This window comes from Chlamydotis macqueenii, chromosome Z (assembly GCF_036417535.1).
Source record: "Chlamydotis macqueenii isolate bChlMac1 chromosome Z, bChlMac1.mat, whole genome shotgun sequence".
NCBI lineage: Eukaryota > Metazoa > Chordata > Aves > Otidiformes > Otididae > Chlamydotis > Chlamydotis macqueenii.
In genome coordinates, this window is record NC_141593.1 from 12,635,222 (window position 1) to 12,656,088 (window position 20,867).

The window sequence follows — 20,867 nt, forward strand, 5'->3', positions numbered from 1 at the left end:
AATAACACCCACTGAATCTCTTCTAACCTCTTTCACAGTGACAACAAAGAAGGTAAATTTGGAGTGTTTCTCTTTGTGTTAGCATTTTTAATATTTTCCCTGCCTGACTTCACAAAAATATTTTCATAATCTTTTCCCAGTATTTCCCAATGCAGGCTACCATGTGTGTATATGCAATAGACACTGCCAAAGGCTTTTCAGATTTGTTTCATTTGAAGAACTTAATGCTTTTGCAACAGCGAAAGTACCAAACAGCTTTTAAATCCTTACTACTAATTGTCTTTTTTAAATGCTGTGTTTTCAGATCTTACAATCACAAAGCTGGCCACATCAGTTCCATGGGTAGAATTATTTTCAGGATTTTTATGACAGTCTCCCAGGACTTCAGAGTCCAGAGATACTCTCCAAAACATCCAGCCATTACAGAAATATTTTTTTCAAATGTTGAAGATGTTTATGCAGTGATACATTCTGCATTTTATTCTTTATATTTTTTATAATAAGACATTATTTTCCATTTACAAGGCTGAGATATGACCTGGAATTTTTTAGATTTCAGAATCTACATAGATTATTCTTGTTTCAGCTTTAAATGTTATAATAAACAGTTTAAGTCTTTTTGTGTTTAGTGTTTAAATCTAGAATTAGTTAACTGGAGTTTTCTGTTGTTGTTCTGGTGTTCATATTGTCTGAGTCATGAAGCTGTTGTCCACGGGATTTCCTTACAAGCAGTGCTTACGGTTTGTCTTTAGTGCTAGGTTTCCATAAAGCAACATTAGGCAATTTAATTCTCTGCTTTTTCACTTTTCTTACCAAGCATGAAACCACGTTGGTAAGTGGAGTGAGAGCTTGCAGTTTGCCCTTAGCTGCTGAGGTTTTTGCTTCCAGCCTGAGGTCCTGTCTCAGGGGCAGTTAAAACTGAAGTACCACCTTGTTTGTGTTGGGTTCCCCTGGAGGGCACAACCTTAAAATGAAACAAGTTATTGTTAAAAAGTGATCGTGGAATGGCAAATCTCCTTTCCATCTCACAGAAGCTGAAAGTGGCAGCAAGAACCCCATGGACAATCGCATCAAGCAAAAGAGCGTTGCCAGCAGGTCGAGGGAGGCAGTTGTTCCCCTCTATGCCGCCCTGGTGATACACATCTGTAGTGCTGGGTCAGTTCTGAGCTCCCAGTACAAGAGAGAGGTGAATGTATTAGAGTGAGTCCAGTGAAGGACTGCAAAGGTGATTAAAGGCTTGGAGTGTCTAGCACAGAAGGAAAGGCTGAGAGAGCTAGGACTGTTCAGCCTAGAGACGAGGAGGCTAATGAGGGATCTTATGTATAAGAACTTCAAGGAGGACAGGAGGGTGAAGCAGATAAAGCAAAGCTTAGTGATGCTCAGTGGCAGGATGAGAGGCAATAGACACAAAACTAATTACAGGAAATTCTAATTGAACATAAGGAAATTGGGATTTGTGGGAGGTTTTTTTCTTTTTTTTTTAATGGCGGGGGTGGTCATACATTGAAACAGGTTGCCCAGAGAGGCTGTAGAGTCTCTATGCTTGGAAATACTCAAAACCAAACTGGACAATGTCCTGAGCTATCGGTAGTAGTTGATGATGCTCAGAGCAAGGGGATTGAATTAGATGATCTGCAGAGCTGTCTTCCAGATGCAACCATTCTGTAATTGTGTAAAGTTCAGTATCAGTAGGTGGGTTTCTACACCTATGTGCATAGGCAGGCCAAGCCAGGAAGTATTCCTTTTCCTGCTGTTAACACATGTACTGGCCTGGAGAGCTGCAGGTAGGACTTTATTTGAGCTGGAATTTGTTGTTTAGCATTTCCAGTGGAAAGATGTTTACCTGAGTTATTCTAAGTGTAAACATTTGAAAAGTTAGACACATCAAAGGATAAATGCTCTTTAAGAATTTATTATTTTTATACTATGAAGATTCCCCTTTTACCTACGCTCCCAATGTAAAGACCTAGTCTACAGTGATCCCATTGTTATATTATTGTTTAGAATATTTACTTCTTTAGGAATATATGATTGGGAAAAGCTATTAGGATTTAGTTCAGGAGTTCAGTATTTTGGTCTTTTTAAAGTATTGCCCATTACTAAAGTAATCTGAAAATCTGCGTAAGTAGTTTTTATTATTTCTTACAAAGTAAGAAGTCCTTATATGCCAGTGGATTAATACAATTACTTGCATGTTCAGTTCTTGTATTTGTTTATTTTTTTTTTTTTACAAATTATATTCTGGGAACATTTTATGGTTTCAGAAGATTTATAGGGCTACATTTAATGTCAGTTTCTTTTGCCTGCTCTGGAGCACGTGCCATGGTGGTTTTAAGTGTGCTGTGCATGTTTGACAAGTTAGAAGCTTAGCAATCCCCATCAGTGCTGAGCCACACTGTCTCAGGCTTTGTTTTTCTTGGCTGGTATCCAGTACCATGCTATAAAATACATTTACTTGACAGTAGAAAGTGGAGAACCACATTAACTACAAAGTTTAAAAAGGCTGGCTAAACACATGCAATAAATATTAATAAAAGAAAAGGCCACCCACCTTTGACCTTCATACTTGTTATTAATTTTGTGTATTTTAGAGTTACCGTAGCATTTGAGCATTACATAACAGTAAGAAAGACTCACTTGTTTAAATCAAACAAGTTATTAGCAACCCTGTATTGGTTATTTTGGTCGCTTGTGGCAGAGATCATGGACAATAATGCATTATCAGAATTCTACTTTGTAGGTCAAATTTTTGTCCTTTACTTGTCTCATAATAAGCAACCCAAAGTTATTTGTATCTGTAAGTAAATTGGAAGGTGTTATGTTGTGTGTTATGTTGTGTGTTTACAAAGGAACCTTGTAAAGAAAGATTAGTTGATTCATGTAAACTCATCTCACTCAATTTTTCTCAAACAAGAACACAAAGCAGAAAAACAGCTCAGAAGAGAGTCATCCATCATCTTGTAGTAAAATTAAGTTCTGATTCTTGATGACTGAATGGGCTTCAGAATTTATTCAGTATTTTTTGTTACATGCCTTGTAGTGTTGAAAAAAATGGGATCTGGACCAAACCAGAAATAGTAGGGAACGTTAAATGGGAAGTGATTCAGGAGTCACTGGAGCTGATACATAACCGTTCTCTTCCGGATTAGGTGGTTGACATCTCCCAAGTTATAGGGCTATATTACACCCTTAACTTTGCTGTATTTCTCTTCTTAAGACATTAGTGGGGTGGGGTGTTTTTTTTGTGAATTTCGTGTGCTGTATTATGTTAAAAAAAAAGTATATCTGCAGGTACTGTAGTGATAGGTAAATGATAGTGGTTGAATGTTGAATTATTAATTCACTTTGAGAAGAGTCTATGCCTTGATTTTGAGAAAGGAGAGATAGTAAACTTGGCAGGGGGAAAAGGGCTAGAAAAATGAGCATTTTTCAGTGAAATACTAACAAGATGATGCATCCTGCTAGCTCTGGATACTTTTATTACGTAGGTAACACAAACACTGTGAAGATCTGTCTTCAGTGTTGGACAGTATGCCTTTGAAGAGTTACTATCTCTCAAAAATAAATACTTTTTACCCCCAGTTAGTCAGATGCACGTACAGGTTTTGTGTTAAGATGTGTTGTCCTTCGTGGCAGCTTGTGCCCACTTCTTGGGCTCTCTTGAGTCAGAAGCTCGAGTCTTACAGAGTTTCTATGCTGGCCTGTTGAGTCAGACTGAGTACAGTAATCATATGGAGGTTCAGAGTCACATGGAGAATCACGCTGTGTGTATAAAAGAACAATACTCTTAATGTCTGAAAATTAGTGTCTCTGCTGACCAGAAGGATGACAGAGCTGTGAGACATTGTCTTTGAATACTAAGTTCTTCTGGGTGTTGTGGGGAAGAAAGAACCAAGAGTGAAAATTGACTACTCTTTCGTTTCTACAGTCAGCAAGTGAAAGGTCAGCACTGCGTGAGAAGAAAACAAAAACAGATAAAGAACAGGGTGGACGAATTAAGAATTAAAAATAAAGATGCGAAAGTCATGAAGGCCTGCATTTCTATATCTGAAGCACTTCATTGTTCTCTGCCAAGTCCTCCTTTAACTTTTCATTTCCTTTGTGCACACAAAGACTCTGGAGCAGTTAGCCTGTGGAAACCACTGCCACCAATTTGTGCTTCTTCCTCTGCCTACATCCATGCATTGTCACTCCTTTTACATTGTATTCTGCTCTGGAGAGGAGCTTCTGTTCATTTACATATACACTTATTTGTTCATATGCTTAAGCTTGTTCCTGCTACAGTGTAGCTTTGATCCATTATTTGACAATACGAATATTAATTCTAAGATCTAGATGAATGACCAGCTACCACTATGTTGCTTTATTTCAGAGTGTTGTGCGTTGCCTTTGGCATCCCAAGCTGAACCAAATCATGGTTGGTACAGGAAATGGTTTGGCCAAAGTGTACTATGATCCTGTCAAAAGCCAGAGGTAAGTAATCAATGATTAAGAACATTTTTTTTTTCCTCAAATTTAGATTGATTACATGGTTCTATGAATACACTAAGAAATGAGAAAAACTGGTTTAGTAACACTTGTTTTGCAGAGTTTTACTCTTTTACTAACAGCAGAAAGAAAAAAAAAAAAAAAGAATCCAGTATGTGACTCATTTTCTTCTGGACTTTTTATGGTGCAGTGTGGTGCCTGTTCTACCTGAATTTATAAACACTTTTGGTTTTCAGTTGCATGAAATACACAGTAAGACTAACTCACCTTTCATCTGATCTCTTGGAGGTTGCTGATATTATTGAAAGGACATTTATTGTGTTTAGTCATATTTTTTATGTCTTCTTTATTTTTTCTGAAATAACAAACTTATTTAGGAACATTAACTTGAACTTCAGTGTCTGCGAAGTAATACTGGAAGACCCAATTTGAGAGGAGGCAGAGCAAGGAATCACGTTCCCATCTGCCTGCTCGTCTTCTCCCCCACCCCCACCTATTGCATGTGGATTTTGCTTGTACATCTAAGGGAAAGGTGATAGTGATTCATCAGAAGGTGACTGCTCAGCCTGGAATGATAAAAGGAGGACTTAACTAGTCTATAAATACTTCTGTTGCCGTTAATTTGCTCTTACCATCTGGGCTGGCTGGAGAACTGGAGCGTGCTTCCTTCCTATCAGCAGGAGGGGAAATGTACACTTCATATATACTGAGTAGTGTCAATAAGATGTTCTTCCCCTATATGTGCTCATCTTTGTTTCACTGGCATCCAAAAACATACTGTGTTACAGTTCACAGTTTCTGGATACTCACTGTGACCTGGACATAAAGACCTGAAGATAAACTCTGGTTTACAAGATTGTCAGAAATAAGTTCTATTTTTTTGGTCTTCATCAGTTTAGAGAACAAGAGAGTTGGTCATCATTGTTTAGACCACTCTCCAGAGGACAGCCTGAGTCTCCTAGGCACAGACCACGAGTGCCCTAGCTCAGTTTTGTGCCTAGTTTTTTTCCTTATACTTACAGTGAGGAGGAAAATACCAGCAGTTTAAATCAGTTTTGCCACAGCTAGGCTCATGGAGTCTTTCCTTCTGCAATGTTACAGACACCTCTGGTTAGATAACTGTCACTCTGCCACTTAGGAAGAGTACTAGGAGCAAGTCATTGCTCGTGTTTGGAGAGGAGCACTTTCACTGTGTACACTGCAAGTACTGTGGACAAATGAAGTGCGAAATGAATCTTCCACCCTTATTTCCACAGGTCATATAAACTGCTCTATAACAGAAACACTGATCTCTCTACCTTCTTCCACATGTGCATGGACAGGCGAAGATACACGTATTTATGAATATTTAAAGTGCTATATAATTTTATTGAGACTATGTCTTGAATAAAAAATGGTTTCTCTTTGATAAAAACAGACCAGCTGAACTGCTGTATGTTTCCTCCTAGGGGAGCAAAATTGTGCGTTGTCAAAACAAAACGAAAAGAGAGACAAGCAGAGACTCTTACACAGGATTACATTATAACACGTAAGGAATTTAAACATGTCTTTATAGCAACATCCTTATCTCGTTCTCAGGTTTGAAATTATTAGCAGATCATTTAGCTTTATATTTTCCCCTCTTAAAAGTTGTAGTCTTTCATTAAGTATTGATCATTGGTGTGAGATCTTAATGCTTCATACAAATTTTTTGTAGCCTTGCACAATCAGGAAGGTATATATTCTGTATGTTCTGTAGAGTTGCTACTAGTGGTTGGTTTCTAGATTCTGATGCACCTGAAAGCACAACTGCCTTTTTTTTTTTTGTTAAAAAAAAAAAAGCTCCAAAATTTTAGAACTTTCTTAAATCTTCAGTTTTCCATAACTAAATTGGTGAGTATAGATGAGTTTAGGAAGTGTTTTGCCACATGGGAACATTAACAATACTAGTGGCAAAATCAGAGACATTAGGGATAGGTCTTGAATTCCAAGTGATTTTTCAAAATTTAGAACTTGCACGGTGTTATATGGGGTTTTAAATAGCTTAAATATCTCTCAAGCCTCAGGGTTATACTTGTATGTACGAGACCTTACATCATATTAAGACTCACTGATGCGTAGGAAATAGTTATCATTGTTTCTATAAAATGTTTAGTGATCTGCCTTTTCCCAAGGGCAGATTTCACGTGGGGATGAGGGGATCAACTGAGAGATTTTGGCCCTCCTCATTAGCATCAGCCTATGTAGCGTTTCCTCATGTGATATGAGAACGGTCGCACAGTTGTGCTGTCCTGCTTCTCTTCATCCTCTTTCAGTTCTGTGATGTTTGGATTCATCTCTGTTTTCCAGTAGTCTTAGTCTTAGAAATAGCTAAAATCATTTCTGTAAAACAAAGTCGTTGCTTGGCAGCGTAATAAACGCAAATAAAGTTCAGAAGGAGAAAGTCTTGGTAACCAGGCTCATATCAGGGCACTTTGGTTCTGGGTTCCCATCTCAGGTACTTTCCAGCTGCAGCTGTCTCCTGCTTACCTCACTGCTGCAGATATCCAGCTCCAGTCTTTGGGTAGCAGTGGGTAAAGTAGCAGCTGGCAAAAATCAGATATACTTCTGTCATTTGAGTGCTCTGCTCAATCTATCCTTGCTACAGCCTTGTCTGTATCAGGACATGGTCTATTATCTAAATACTTAGTGTGCACTGTTAGTGTTTATACTGTAAAGACCTTTTGTGATTTTTAGAAAAACTTTGTGCGTAAAATTCAGTAGAACCTGTGTATTCAATGGCATTTATAAATGTTATTCAAAGATTTAGGTCCCAATTATGCAAAGTTTTGGGATTTTATCGCTTAATTTTACCTGTTTAACTGTTTCTTCCACATCTCTTTAAAACTAAATAAGGATACTTCCATGTAAAGCAGTGCAGAAAAGTGTCAGGATTTGCTTACAATGAGTAAGTTTGGTGTGTATTTTGGAAATTTTTCAGAGGTTAGATGTCTGTCTTTTAAGCTTACAAAGCTTACAGATAGAACTGGAAAGACCTGAAGCTCTCAGAAGTCCTTTTGCAAAGTGAAACGACCCCTTTCTCCCTCTTCTCCCTCTTCTCCCTTTTTTTTTTTTTTTTTCCCCCTTTCCTTTGGAATTCTAGCTGCCCTTTAATCTCAGGATTGCCTGTAATGGCTATTTAAAATGCAGGAATGTTGTTTTGAGGGATTAGGTGTTACTTTTAAAACATAGGAATACGCAGTTTAGGTTTCCTTTAGGCAGCCTTTACTCTGCAAATGATAAAAGCTTGGCTCCATGCATTAGTTACCTCAGATGCTCTGTGCAAACCGATCAAGCTGAGTGCTTGCCGGCAGATTGTCCCAGGCACTTCATACTTCCTGAAATCTGCAAAAATAAAACATAAACATTTATTTCCAAAGATCTGCTGCTGTGTCACCTGGCTGTGACTTCTCTCAGTTTAATAAATTGAGCAGGCTTTCAGAATAACCTGAAGAATCAAACTGATAAGTGTCTGAATGACTTCAATTTTTTAATTCAATATAGAGCTGGTGCCCCTAAATTTAAGATTTAGAATGATAGAATTATAGCATGGTTTGGGTAGGAAGGGACCTTTAAAGGCCATCTAGTCCAACCCCCCCCCTCCCCCCCCAGCAAGGAGCACGGGCATCTTCAACCAGATCAGGTTGCTCTGAATGTGAGAGCTAAACCTCACCGCAAGAAAACCGTGCCCCTTAACGTGGTGTTTCTCTATTGCTGACAAATGTGAATCTTGTCTGAGGGGACCAAAATTATTACTGTGATTGAAAATAGGTTTGTAAGAAAACAGAAGTTTTAAATCCTGATCATTTAGACAGATTGTCTCAGTTACAGATGTTCTTTCAACCTTGATTAATCTAATAATTTAAGGAAGAACATGATTGTGACTTCATAGGCAGAAACATTACTTTTTGGATCATTGAGGGCGTTCTGCTCCTCTTTGTTTCAGATCCAAGAATGCATCTAGGATTTTGTCATGCTCTTACAGTATTAGAAAGCTGTAGAAACATGTGAAGTTGAGAAAAGAGCAACTGGTTGGTCACAATCCTAATGTTGAGAACTGAATGACAGGAGAATAAAATAAATATTCATAAACCTTGCAAACAGTATTTCAGATGAAAGGCTCTTGCCTGAAGGAACCCTGGAAATCTGTCTGCTTTCATCTTTGAAAAATACAGCAGAAAAAAGCTCTCTAAAATACACCTCAGTAAACCACTGCTTGGATACAGAAGAGCTGGGAGGCTGCTTCTGTCACCTTTACCTCTGCAAGGAATAGTCCCAGTCTTTGTCATTGTAATTAAAGCCTTATAAAGAAAATGGAATTTCTAACGTATTTTTCTCCAAACTGTGACCTTCAGCTCATGCTCTTCCGATGTTCCGTGAACCACGACAGCGAAGCACCAGGAAACAGCTGGAGAAGGATAGGTTGGACCCCATGAAGTCTCACAAACCTGAACCTCCAGTAGCAGGACCAGGTAATCTAGGTGTAATACTTTCAGACTGTTGTATGCCAAAGGGTCCGTCATGCTTGGGTTCTACACTCATTTGGATTTGCATTCAAACTTTGGGTGACAACTCTACTATATATGCATGGGCGGTGTACAGCACTGTAAGACATTGGTCTTTGACTGGAGTGCTTGCCTGGAATAAATTAATAATTGCATTAACTGAAGTTATATAATCAGTAAATGCAACTCCTAATTTAGACTCTTCCTTTAATATTAAATAACTTATTTGTATCAGATCACTCTTACGGACACAGTATGACATTTCTGTGTTTGTTTCTTAAATATTTTTCTCTAAAATAATCTTTTCTTTTTCTTTTTTTTTTTTTTTTTTGTCTTCTACAGGTCGCGGTGGGCGTGTGGGAACTCATGGAGGTACCTTGTCATCATATATAGTCAAGAATATTGCACTGGATAAAACAGATGACAGCAACCCTCGAGAAGCTATTTTACGTCATGCAAAGGAAGCGGAGGAAAATCCATACTGGGTTGCTCCAGCATATGCTAAGTAAGGAAACAATTGAAGATACAAATAATATTTCTGGAGGAGAGTGGGAGTTTGGTAAAAATAGAAGACATGCATTTTTAATGGTATACTTTGCCTTTTCTGAATTGCTGCCACGAATATGTAAACCAAGGATATGTCATACTCGTTTATGAAGATAAGAGTTTCCAGGTAGTTAAATTGATGAAATCTGACATTGCCATTTTTAAAATGTACCCATCAGTGCTAGAAAATTATTTTAAAGTTTTCCAGTCAGTTAGAATTTAGAATCTTCTCCAAATCAATGTCTGAAATTGCAATATACCTTTGAATAAGGTACTGTCCCATTGACAGACTGGGATGATAAATTTTCCAGTATGCTCTCTAGTTCTAACATTCTCGGTTTAAGCCTTCAAAATATTTACTTGGTGTTATAATGGTGTATTTTAGATTATTTCTCAAATGTAATAAGTTTTTATTTTCATTTTTCCTACGGAAGAACCTGAGCATCTGCTTGAATCAACTTTGTGTTAAAGGTATAGAAATATTAAAAATTGCACCAATTAAATCTCCTACCAAAATTTCAACTTCAAGAAATAAGAGTTCAGTTGTTTTCACGCAGATTTAAGAGCCTCATCAAGATTATGGTAGTAAAATCTTGGTAATCCCACAGATGGTAACTTAGTTTAAGTTTGATGACCAAAGATTTTTTTTTTCTTAAAAATAAATACAATTAAAACCATTAAATAAATACATTCGCAATAGTACTAAAATAAATACTTACTAAATGCATTTCATAGTATTGAACAGAAACTACCACTTCAAATATTACTAAAATTTTCACATTTTGTTGTTATCATTGATGTTTTTGTTACACAAAATAATCTATGTAATGTAAGTCCTGTTTTCAAAATGCATAAGGAAGAGCTTTTGAAGGGATGAAATAGTCTGCACAGAACAGACAGAGCCAGTAACAATTTTTTTCTTGTTTGCAGCCTAATGTTTTATCTCCTAGGCTGTATGGTCATTAGTACTTTAGTGACTGTACTTTTCTGTACTAGAGTTTAGCTCTTTAGTGAAACTAGCACCACCTCTTTGCAGAAACTAAAAGTATATTAAGAATCGTAGCTGTTTCTAGTGGCGACGCTTGTTTTCAGACTTTACCCATGTGTTCACAAAGATAACTGAATAACTGTTCCAAAGCAGCTTGAGAGTACAAGTGACCCAGCCTGGCTTTGAGTGGATAATTAATAAGTGTGGCATACTGGTAGTTGATAGGTATGGCGTTCAATGTTGTATGTCAGTGCATTATGTGGTATCACCCTTGATCTCAAAGAGGGAATATTTGAAAGCCTCATTTTGCAAGAGTTGTTGTAATGAATATGCTAAATATTGGGTTTTTGTTTGAGAGTTCATGTTTGCTAGAGATTAAATTTACTCTGAATGGGTAGGCATCTGGTTTTATTTGAGAACTATCCATTCTCAAAAGTAAATACGATCACACATTCCATCAGGTAGATAGATACTCAGTATATTTTTGGCTCAGTAACTTCATTGATTTTGTATTAAGTTTCATCCCTGACACCTGCAATGTAGTAGACATGAAAGTTTTAAAACATAGCTGTATTACAGAAGACTTACTGTGTCAGGTGGGCAGATCTCATTACAGTTTCTTGTTAAAGATGTAGCTGCAGGGGAAGAAGAGAGCTGGCTGAGGAGTGGAGAGGATGCAAGTCCAGACTGCTATTAACTTACACACCAGACGGTGATATGTATGCGGGGGAATTGAACTGCAGCCAACAGCGTGCTGCCTTGATGATTTTGTCAGCTGATAAATCTCATGCCAGGGAAACTGCCGTTATCCTTGCTTTAAAAGCTTGACTTTAAGATATGCTTTATGCAAAGAGCATTTAAAAATGTATTATTGTTGTTACTGTTATTGCTGTTATTATCATTAAGACACTGAAATGCAAAAACTTTCTTAGTAATTTTATTATGTTCTCAATTTTCAGAAATGGACATCCATATTAGCAGTAGCAGACCAATAGTAGTCATAGGTTTCATTAGCTGCTTGCCTGCACACACAGAAAATGCAGAAAGCTGTGTTAATTATATCCTATATCTGACTTTGCAGGGCATGTATCTAAAGATTCTGTATATAAAGCATCTTACAGATGCATGTTTAATGCAATATACAAAGTACAAGTAATTGATATAAATTATCACATAATACTGGATTGTAAGAGTGTCTTTGGTGACCCTGTTAAAATCAGGAGTTCATAATAACAAGCAGTACACAAACCTAGGGAAACTGGCTGCTTTAGCTATAGCATAAGATATACTATAGAGTTAGGAAGGGTGATATTCTGATACATACTTAAAATTACGTACTGCCTTGAGATCTAAAAAACATACATCCAATACATTTCATTTTTTAAATGTTTGTTCTTTTTACTACTTTATTTCTCTGCTATCAGTTTTTCCACATTTCTTGTAGTAAATTTTCTCTTAAATATGGCATGAAACTATCCACTTATGATATATCTCTTGTTTGACAAGGCTTCTGTTTTTGCCTTGTCTAATGGGTAGTTATTCACTTAGCTTTTCGTTTTCCTTCTTAAGAAAATATATAAGGAAACCATAGTTAAATATTCTTCAGTGATAGTTATTAAATAATTTTGGACTGAGAAGACTAAGAAACACTCCTTTTCCAGTACATATATTGTATGTGAAAATATTTCCTTTTGTGGGAGTTAAAGGTGCATAACTTATTCTTGAAGCCAAGTAGTCATTTGCATTATTTATCACTTGAAAATTTGTCCAAGTTTGTGATCATTACCCTGACCTTTCTGTTTCTCCTGTAGTTTGAGCCAGAAAAAGAGGGGCAAGTACATAAGAGGCAAAAAGATGGGTGAAAAAATAGATGCTGCTGAAATGATACTAAGGAATGATAAGTACATGCTGAATCAGGAGATGACATGTCACAGAAGCCTGTTGTGAATAAAGTGTCAAAAAATATGTGATCAACACAGCAGAAAAGTCATAATGGATGAGGATAAAGAAAAGATCTTGAGATTTTTCAGGAAAAGCTTGTTAGCAAACTTGGCAAGAGCCATTTCAGTGTAGTGAAAAGGAAAGGAAGGACAGATTGAATATTTCAAGTAAAGAACTACAGGAAAGGAACTTGAGGCATCAGTTGTAAATGTTTGAAAGTTACATTCTTTGTGAGCTGTTTGTTTTAACACAGCTGTACAGAGATACTATGACTTCAGATGTCCCTCTGAAGGATCAGCAGGAATTACTAAGCATTGTAGCTGAGTGCCTAATCAGGCCCAGATGTAGCTCTTTTCTGTACCATAGGGAAGATGAGGGTGAAATTTCCCTCCCCAGCAAGATAGACCAGAATTCTTAGAAAATGCCTTTCATTCAGTGACGTTGCCCCTATTTTGCTGTCTTTGCCCTTGCTGCTTGTCACAGGTGAAAGGGAATGACTTGAAGCAACAGCCCGTAGCTGCGCCGTGTTCACCAAACTTTTTCTCAATGGCAGTACCAGTGTGTGAAGTGTTAGTCACGTGGTGCCTGAAGAAGCAGGACTGAACAGAATGTTTCGTAACAGTTATTTTGCTGGCATGTGTTGGTGTATTTAAGCTAAATCTTTTTTGGAAATGGATAATTTCGAGCAGGAGGCCCCTGAGACTCATAGAAGAGTCAGGCTCATTGGTGGGGTAAGGAATACAGGGGGACATGATGGTGAAAACCTTCACCTTTCAGTCTGGAAGTAGCCTTTATGACATTATTCTGGTTTCCAGGCTTGCTTGAAAGTCTTTTTTCCTTGTTTCAGTACAATATAAACACAAATTTCTAAATTTATTGTGACATGAGTCACATGCTGTGATATGTAATTGTCATCTCCAGCTGGTTTAGCTGTAGCAATATTTCTTTCGCTGCTAGTCTGTGAATCTTAGATGTCAATGAGCTACTTTTATTGGATCCCTGAAAGGTAACTAAGAAAAACAATGCGTAACCAGAGGGATTATGATGACTCTAAAGGAGTCTCATGCCCCTGGAAATTTTTTAGGCGTCTGCATATCTGAATATGTTGAAACTCACTGAAATCAAGAGAAGCACACAGTATGAATAAATCACGTTAGTTTGTTTTCCCGTTTTTGTTTGCAGCCTGTTAGTGTAACCCACAGTAGGAATGCATTTGTCAGTGTGTGAGATACTGGTTTCAACTGACAGTTGTGTGGAAACACAGGATCGTAGAAGAACTTAGGTAGGATGAGACCTCTGGAGGTCATCCAATCAAACTTCTTGCTTAAAGCACGTTCACTTAGATCAGGTTGCTCCGGTCCAGTTAGATTCAGGTTGTTGAGGGACTTGCCCAGCCAAGTTTTAATATTGTCCATGATGGAGATTCCACAGCCTCTCCCTGAGCAGTCTGTTTGAGCAGTCAGGTTGGCAGGCATGGTGTGTCTTTGCTAAATGCATGCTGGCTGTCCTCTGTCACCTTCTTGTCCTTCGTTTGCCTGGAAATGCCTTCCATGGGGATTTGTTCCATAACCTTCCCAGAGATTGAGATTAGGTAGACCATCCTGTAGTTCCTCAAATCCTCCTTTTGCCCTTTATGAAGTGATGAAGTTTGCCTTTCCTAGACCTCAAGAACCTCGCCCAATTGCCGTGACCTCTCAAAGATGGCAGAGTGCCCTTGCAGTGACGTTGGCCATCAGTGCCTTTTGATCCATTCCATGTGGCCTCATGGATTTATATATGTACAATGAGCTACATACTCCCTGTCTCTGTCTTTCTCCCAAAGACTTTGCTGGTAGTGTAGGGATCCTGGGAGACGTGGGGACAAGACCTTCTCTGGGAAAACAGAGCCAAAAAATCAATAAGTATCTTGACCTTTTCCATATCCTGTGTTAGTGGGTTACCTGCCTCATTGAGCACATTTTCCTTAGCATTCCTTTGGCTGTCAGTGTAGCTACAGAAGCCCTAGCATTGCCTTTCACATTTCGCATCTTTCCTGTTTCAGCTCCAGCTGAGCTTTGGCTTTCCGAACTCCGTTCCTTGGTGTTCACATAATGCCTCTTCCTCTTGGCTAAGGCTGTCCCTTCTTCCTCTGTCTATGTTCTTTCTGTTTAGGGTTTATCTCAGCAGGAGATCCCTGTATGTCCGTACTAGGCTTCTGCCAGACTTCACTTTCTGTGCATGGGATGGAATGTGTTTTGAGGAGGTTGTCCTCAATGATCGACCAGTTTTTCTGGGCCCCTTTGCCCTCCATTGCAGAATCCCATGGGATCTGCCAAGCAGATCCCTTACAAGCTGAAATCAACACCCAAAGTAAGGATAAATAAAATTGAGAAAGTTGATGGGGAAAAAAGAACACAGCTTTCCACAGGTATTATTTAGCCCTCAGAAATGAAAATATTTTGAAGTAGTAAACCTGTTTTGATAATTCTTGTAGGAGTTTGCTGCATGATTAATATTTATACTACACTAGCAATCTCTATTGCAGTTATTAAGTAGAACAATTTGTGTTTAAATTAAATGATCATTGCTGATAATGCTATAAAAAACCCCAGTGTTTTCTATGCTTATGTCTTTAAAATGGTCAGGCATATGAATCACCCTAGGTAGGTGCTCCAGTTACCACTGTGTAGGTTGTGGAGATGGAACAGTTTACATTTCAGCTGAGCTAAGGCTACAGCCATTTCGTGCACCTTTTAAAAAACTGGATAGCAAGCAGACTTGATTTCCTCTGTATGTTTTTTCTTTAGGTGGTTACTGCTAGACCATGCTTTCTTTTTGTCTCACCCCCAACCCCCACCCCCAGCTTTATCGGACTCAGTTGCGTACTCAAATCAGCTGAAGTCTGTCACTGTTTGCTGTGCCACTCCGATCCTGGAAAACATGCTGGCTCTGCTGCTTGTTTCACAACTTAAGTAATTCTGCTTGGTTGGAAGTTTCTAACCAAAATTATGACAGGTTTTGTGGTCAGAAATTATTGGTTTACACGTGATTAGTTGCATTTTACTAACAACCATCTCGATGCTGACCTGATATGAACCTACATGGCATTTAGATACCTTTCGTCTATTGTGATGAAAGGAAGGTACACTGTGAAAATGGGCTAAATAAACTTCCATCAGTATGTTTTGAAAAAAGAGAAGAAGATTCCATATATTTCATCTCTTCAGCAGCTAACAAAAGCTAGTATTTGAGCCAATAAAGCCTTCATTTCTGGTGTCTGTTTTGGATTGAATGTTGATAATTTTTTTTTTGTTAATTCTCATTCAGTGATTGGTTAAGTAGAGTTTAGGTAGTTGTTTTCCAATGGCATTTTTAAATTTTTTTTTTTTTTTTTTTTTAAATCTTAGTTCTGCTTTCCATTGAGAGCAGAATGACCTACCTGACTTCCCGTAGTGTAGTTCCTCATCTGGATGCAAGGTCTACTTAGGTGTAATGAGACATACAGCCTGGACCCAGGGACCCTGTGCCAATAGAGTCCTGCAGTAGGACCATCTCTGGAATATCTTAGTATACTCGTTACCTCCATGGCAAGTTTGGACCATGGAAGAGAAGGCAGGCCAATAGATCCTGTATATAAGGGAAGCTGTCTTTGACTTGTTCTACTGACTTCAAATATATTTTGTGCCACATATGTTACAAGTGGAGAATCCTGCTCTTTAGTAGCTGACGGCTTGCTATGACTCTTCAAAGTCAGTGGCAACATTGGATTATGCCTATTGTATTGAGTAAGGCAGACACAATGCATGAACTTTAACCTTTTGTTAAGGTTTATGCATTTTGTAGAGACAGTCAAATAACAGTTGTTATAATAGTAGTGCTTCACTAATTCTTAGATTACTGTATAAACATTAGTTAATACATAACTGAGATTATAGCTACCTTGGCTGTGTTTGTGCTTTGTGTCTGCTGTAATGAGGAGTCAAGCACGGCAAGCAACAGAAATCTAGTAGTTTCAGCTCTGCAGTGAATGTGCTGAGAATTAGGTTGGAGAAGGGGATCACGCAGTAGTTAAAGTGTAAAACAGGAGAACTGAATGTCCAAACAGTTTATTGAAATGCTACTTGATACTGTGTTCGTTTAAAAAGTAATCAATAATTATTTTTGTAAAGTTTAAGTGTTATTTAAAATACCAGTAAACAGTGGGGTAATAGATAGTATCAGGCCTGACTGTAGGATACACTGTGTTCTCGTATGAAGATCATTAGGGTTTTTATGTTACAGTAGTGCTGGATAAAGTCTCTGGAGGAGAAGCTGTTTTTTTCATGCATAGGCTAAGCCAGAAACCTGGCTTAGCTGTTCTGTTTTCACTTACTGGCTGCTGTCATACTACAGTGTATCAAAATGGAGGTTTCTTTTTTTAAAATAATGGAATAAGACGACCTTTTGCCTCTTTTTTTTTTTTTTCCTAGCGTTGTATTTAATTGATTTGTTCTTCTCTTCTATCTTAATTTTATTCATGGATTATACAGATGATGATTGCAGGCTGGTGAGGAAATAATACTTGCAAAAAATGTGTGTGGGTTATGCTTGTTCTTTGCCTGAGAGCTGCAAGTTCCTTCAGTTCTTAGAAGGTTCGTTGTTAGGTTTATGTTGAAAATGAAAAACCAGCAAGTTTAGGATGCTCTTTTTTTTAAGTACAGAAAGAATGTTATTTGTGTCTGGTGCATGTCTAATATAGTTTATGATAAAGAATTGTAGTCTGACCATTATTTCAATCTTTTTATTTTTTCCAGAACGCAGCCAAAAACAGTTTTTGCAGAAGTGGAACCTGAAGACGACGAAACAGACAAGCCAGAGTGGAAAAAACGTAAAATTTGAAAATTTTTGTTTGAAGAATAATTTTAGAGCATTTGAAACTAAGTGCGGCATATATTTCTTTATTTTGGATGTTGGATCAAAATTTGAAAGCGAAAATTAGTTCAGTTTGTAAAACTTAAAATCACAAAATGGGTTGGGTTGGAGGGGACCTTTAAAGGTCATCTGATCCAACCCCCCTGCAAGGAGCAGGGACATCTCCAACCAGATCAGGTTGCTCAGAGCCTCATCCAATCTGGCCTGGCATGTTTCCAGGGATGGGGCATCCACCACCTCTCTGGGCAACCTGTGCCAGTGTTCTGTCACTTCATTGTAAAAAAATTTTTCCTAATTTCTAATCTGAATCTACCTCCCTCTATTTTAAAAAACTTGCTTCAGTGTAAAAAAGGGATTGTTGTATTACACTGGATTGTAGTACTGCATCTGAATTTTGTAATAAGGAATGAACTACATTGTGCAAAGAACTCCTCTCCGTGTCAGTTATTTAGCTTTGTCATTTAAGTGAAAAATATTTCTTTATAAATAGAACTCTAGTGAATTCATTGTATTGCTAAATGTTTTTTTAATAACTGCCTACTTTACAAATGCTATGTCATGACAGTGTTCAATGATTTTAAGTATATAAATAAAATAATACAGTTTCTCAGACTCCTTTTTGTTTTTTTCTAGTTAAAATCTAACAAATTACTCCCTTTGTTACAAGGGAGTTGCAAAGTTTACACTTTTATTTAGATTAATTAATGTAGAATAATCCAGTTCAGTGTTCACACAAGTTTTTCAGTTTAGTTCACACCTTTGTGTGAATTTTAGAAAACGTATTTTCTAATGTCTATCCTTATTTGAATGATGATCCTTTTAAGTGTGTGTACTGTCTTGTAGTATTTTATACAGCTTTTATTTTTCAACAATGTGAAATTGGAATGGACAATTACATATTTTGGCTTAGTAAAAATAACATGTTTATTGCACAATTGATGCAGAATTTTGTTTAGGCTTCTTATCCCTGTTAATTTGTATTGATCAGTGTTTAGGATAGAGCAGAGCAGTCTATTTATTACCAGGTTTTTGTATCTATTGACTTTGTTGTATGCCCGAATTATGTAGATCCTCCCTCACAGTCTGGAGACTGATACTATCGTTTATAAAGTGGTTTCTTAAATATTGAAAGTTTTCATTGTTTAACACAAAATTGTAATTCTGAATTTTATTAAGGTGAAGAACAGATTTAAAACTAATGTCCTTTAGAGAAGGAGGAAATAACCTAGGTTAGTTTTAGGCATTTATATTGTGATTATAAACATACACAATATGCTAACTATTTTGATTAACTATTTTGATTATAATAACGTACAATATAGCAAGCAGTCTGCATTTCTAGTAAGAGTAGAGATATAGTAAACAATCAAGCTTCCTTAATTATGAATAGATTCTGAAAGCATATTTTAAGGCTATATTTAGCAAAACTGTTAGCCACCTTCCTAACGTTAAGTGTGTGGTCCTGATAGTCAGCAGAGCTTAGAGGGTTGTTGTTTTAAGCATTGTTCTGCATCACTATTGCATTGTATAATACCCTTTTCCAAGCTTATCTTTCTTTTTCAATTATCATTTTTATACTTTATGGAAAAGTAAGCCTGACTTCAAAAGGCGTAATGAGCATTGGCATAACATCCCACTAAACAATCCACAACTTGTCTTTGTCCCTTGTAAAAATATTTTAGTGCATAATTATGTAGCATAGCAAACCAATGCTTTATTTACAGTTGCAGCTCTAGTATGTAGAATTAAGGACTTAATACCTAGGTGGACAGTAAATGGAGGAGAAAAAGAAGTACCAGATGAAGAGCAGCAGTTGTTAACAAGACCTGCTGAAGACTCCCTATGCCATGTCCCCCTCAGCAAATAAATGTTAAATTGCATTGTTTCATTTCAGGCTATATTTTTTCTTTTTTTTTTTTCATCCAAAATATGCACTACAAAATGAAATGTTTTCAAACAAATTTATATAAAATCTTGAATAAGATTAATATGTCCTTGGTTTTAGGCTGAATGTTAACAGTTTATCATTTCTATTGTTAGTTCTTCACTGAGGCAGTGTGGCTTAGGAAGCAGAGCTGCAGGGAAAGACAAATGAAGAAAAATGTCGCAGCTGTTCTCCGAGCTTGAGCTTGTTCTCCTTTTATTTTATTTCCTCATATCAGCTAGATTTCCTAATTCTTATAAGAATGAGTTGTGTAAGTGAACCCTGCAAAAGTTCTGTAAGAATTTCTCTAAGAGTTCGTCATTGTTACTTAGAGTGATTAATTGTCTTGAATTACTGTTTTAGCAGCCTAGAAATAAAAGCAGTGCCTGTGCAGATAGGTATTAAGAAGATTTAAAACCAGCTTAAATTGTTAAACCTGCACTTTAACTCTTGGCTTTGTTTGTTTGCCCTAGTCCTTACACTGGGTTTTCAGGTGTGTTGATCCAACACAGCAAATCTTAACACATTTTTAAAAGCAGTTTTCAATCTTGAAAAGCTCAATAGTGATAGTTAATCCGGTCAGGAAGGAGATATGAACAGTCTGCTTAACCATACCAGAGACAGCAAACTCTGACTCAACCCTTTGAATTGTCCAGGGAAAAATCTCAACAGTAAAATATTAACATGATTAAATATTTGTTATGACAGATGGAACTCCACATGCAAACTGGAATTTTGCATGCAAACTGTACTTGTATTAATTTTTTATGAACTTGATTTTGTTTTAAACTTCACAAAGGACCTGGGTTTTAGTAATTACCACGTTGTAATCTTGGTCCTCCACGTGTCCATATTGGTGTGGATGTGGCCAGAGTCCAGATCGACTTTTGTTTCCATATTTCTGAAACAAGGTGGGCTTTTTTTGTTTGTTTACTTCCTTGGAAGACTTGCTTACAGATGTGCCATAATCATAGGTAGCATTTTGACATGCAGAATGGCTTCCATGGTGCTTTCTCCAAAGTTGGATTTTTCGCTCCATGTTCTGTGCAGCTTCTAGATGTTTCTTTATAGCAATTAATGCTCTTTTGTCCTTTGTGCTAATGACTAGTTAAGACCAACTGTTAAGTACTACCTGCCTGTCGATAGGGTCCAGGCTTTTCCTGACGGTTCATTGCAGCCCACCAGCTAGTGGTCAGCCCGTTTTCCCATTTCTTGTTTGTGTTGCTGCCATTGGTACAGAGGTCTAAATTTGACTCTGTAGTCCTTTGTCTTATCTTGTTTTTTTAAGTCTTCTGCAACAGGTGAGAAAATTGTCTTTGAGTCCTGGCACTCTTCCTCTGTTTGCAACTAATTTATAATTGTTTAAATTCCTCTCTGGTCTACTTCCTATGACCTATAATTTAGTGAAGATTATACTTTTGCCTCTGGTTTTTTTTTTTTTTGTGATTGATAGCAAGAACTGTGAATTTGTGCCCAGAGGCCTCCTGCCGTTGGCTCCTCACTTGTAATTACATGCCTAGTTTGATGTTCTTTGTCATGCCTGCCTTTTCTCTGTTTGGCTATAAAA

The 20,867-nt window shown here is 37.3% G+C and overlaps 1 protein-coding gene across 2 annotated transcripts in view; it reads left to right on the plus strand.

Annotated features, from left to right (window-relative positions):
- Window positions 1–17,988, plus strand: part of WDR70 (WD repeat domain 70) — a 125,070-nt gene extending 107,082 nt beyond the window's left edge. For both annotated transcript variants that reach the window (XM_086771031.1, XM_086771030.1), the window contains exons 14-18: window positions 4,373–4,473; window positions 5,937–6,016; window positions 8,862–8,978; window positions 9,354–9,516; window positions 17,259–17,988. In XM_086771031.1, the coding sequence (XP_086627157.1) occupies window positions 4,373–4,473; window positions 5,937–6,016; window positions 8,862–8,978; window positions 9,354–9,516; window positions 17,259–17,343 (546 nt within the window). In that variant the 3' untranslated portion in view covers window positions 17,344–17,988. The remainder of the gene's footprint in view (window positions 1–4,372; window positions 4,474–5,936; window positions 6,017–8,861; window positions 8,979–9,353; window positions 9,517–17,258) is intronic.
- The last annotated feature ends 2,879 nt before the right edge of the window (window positions 17,989–20,867 follow it).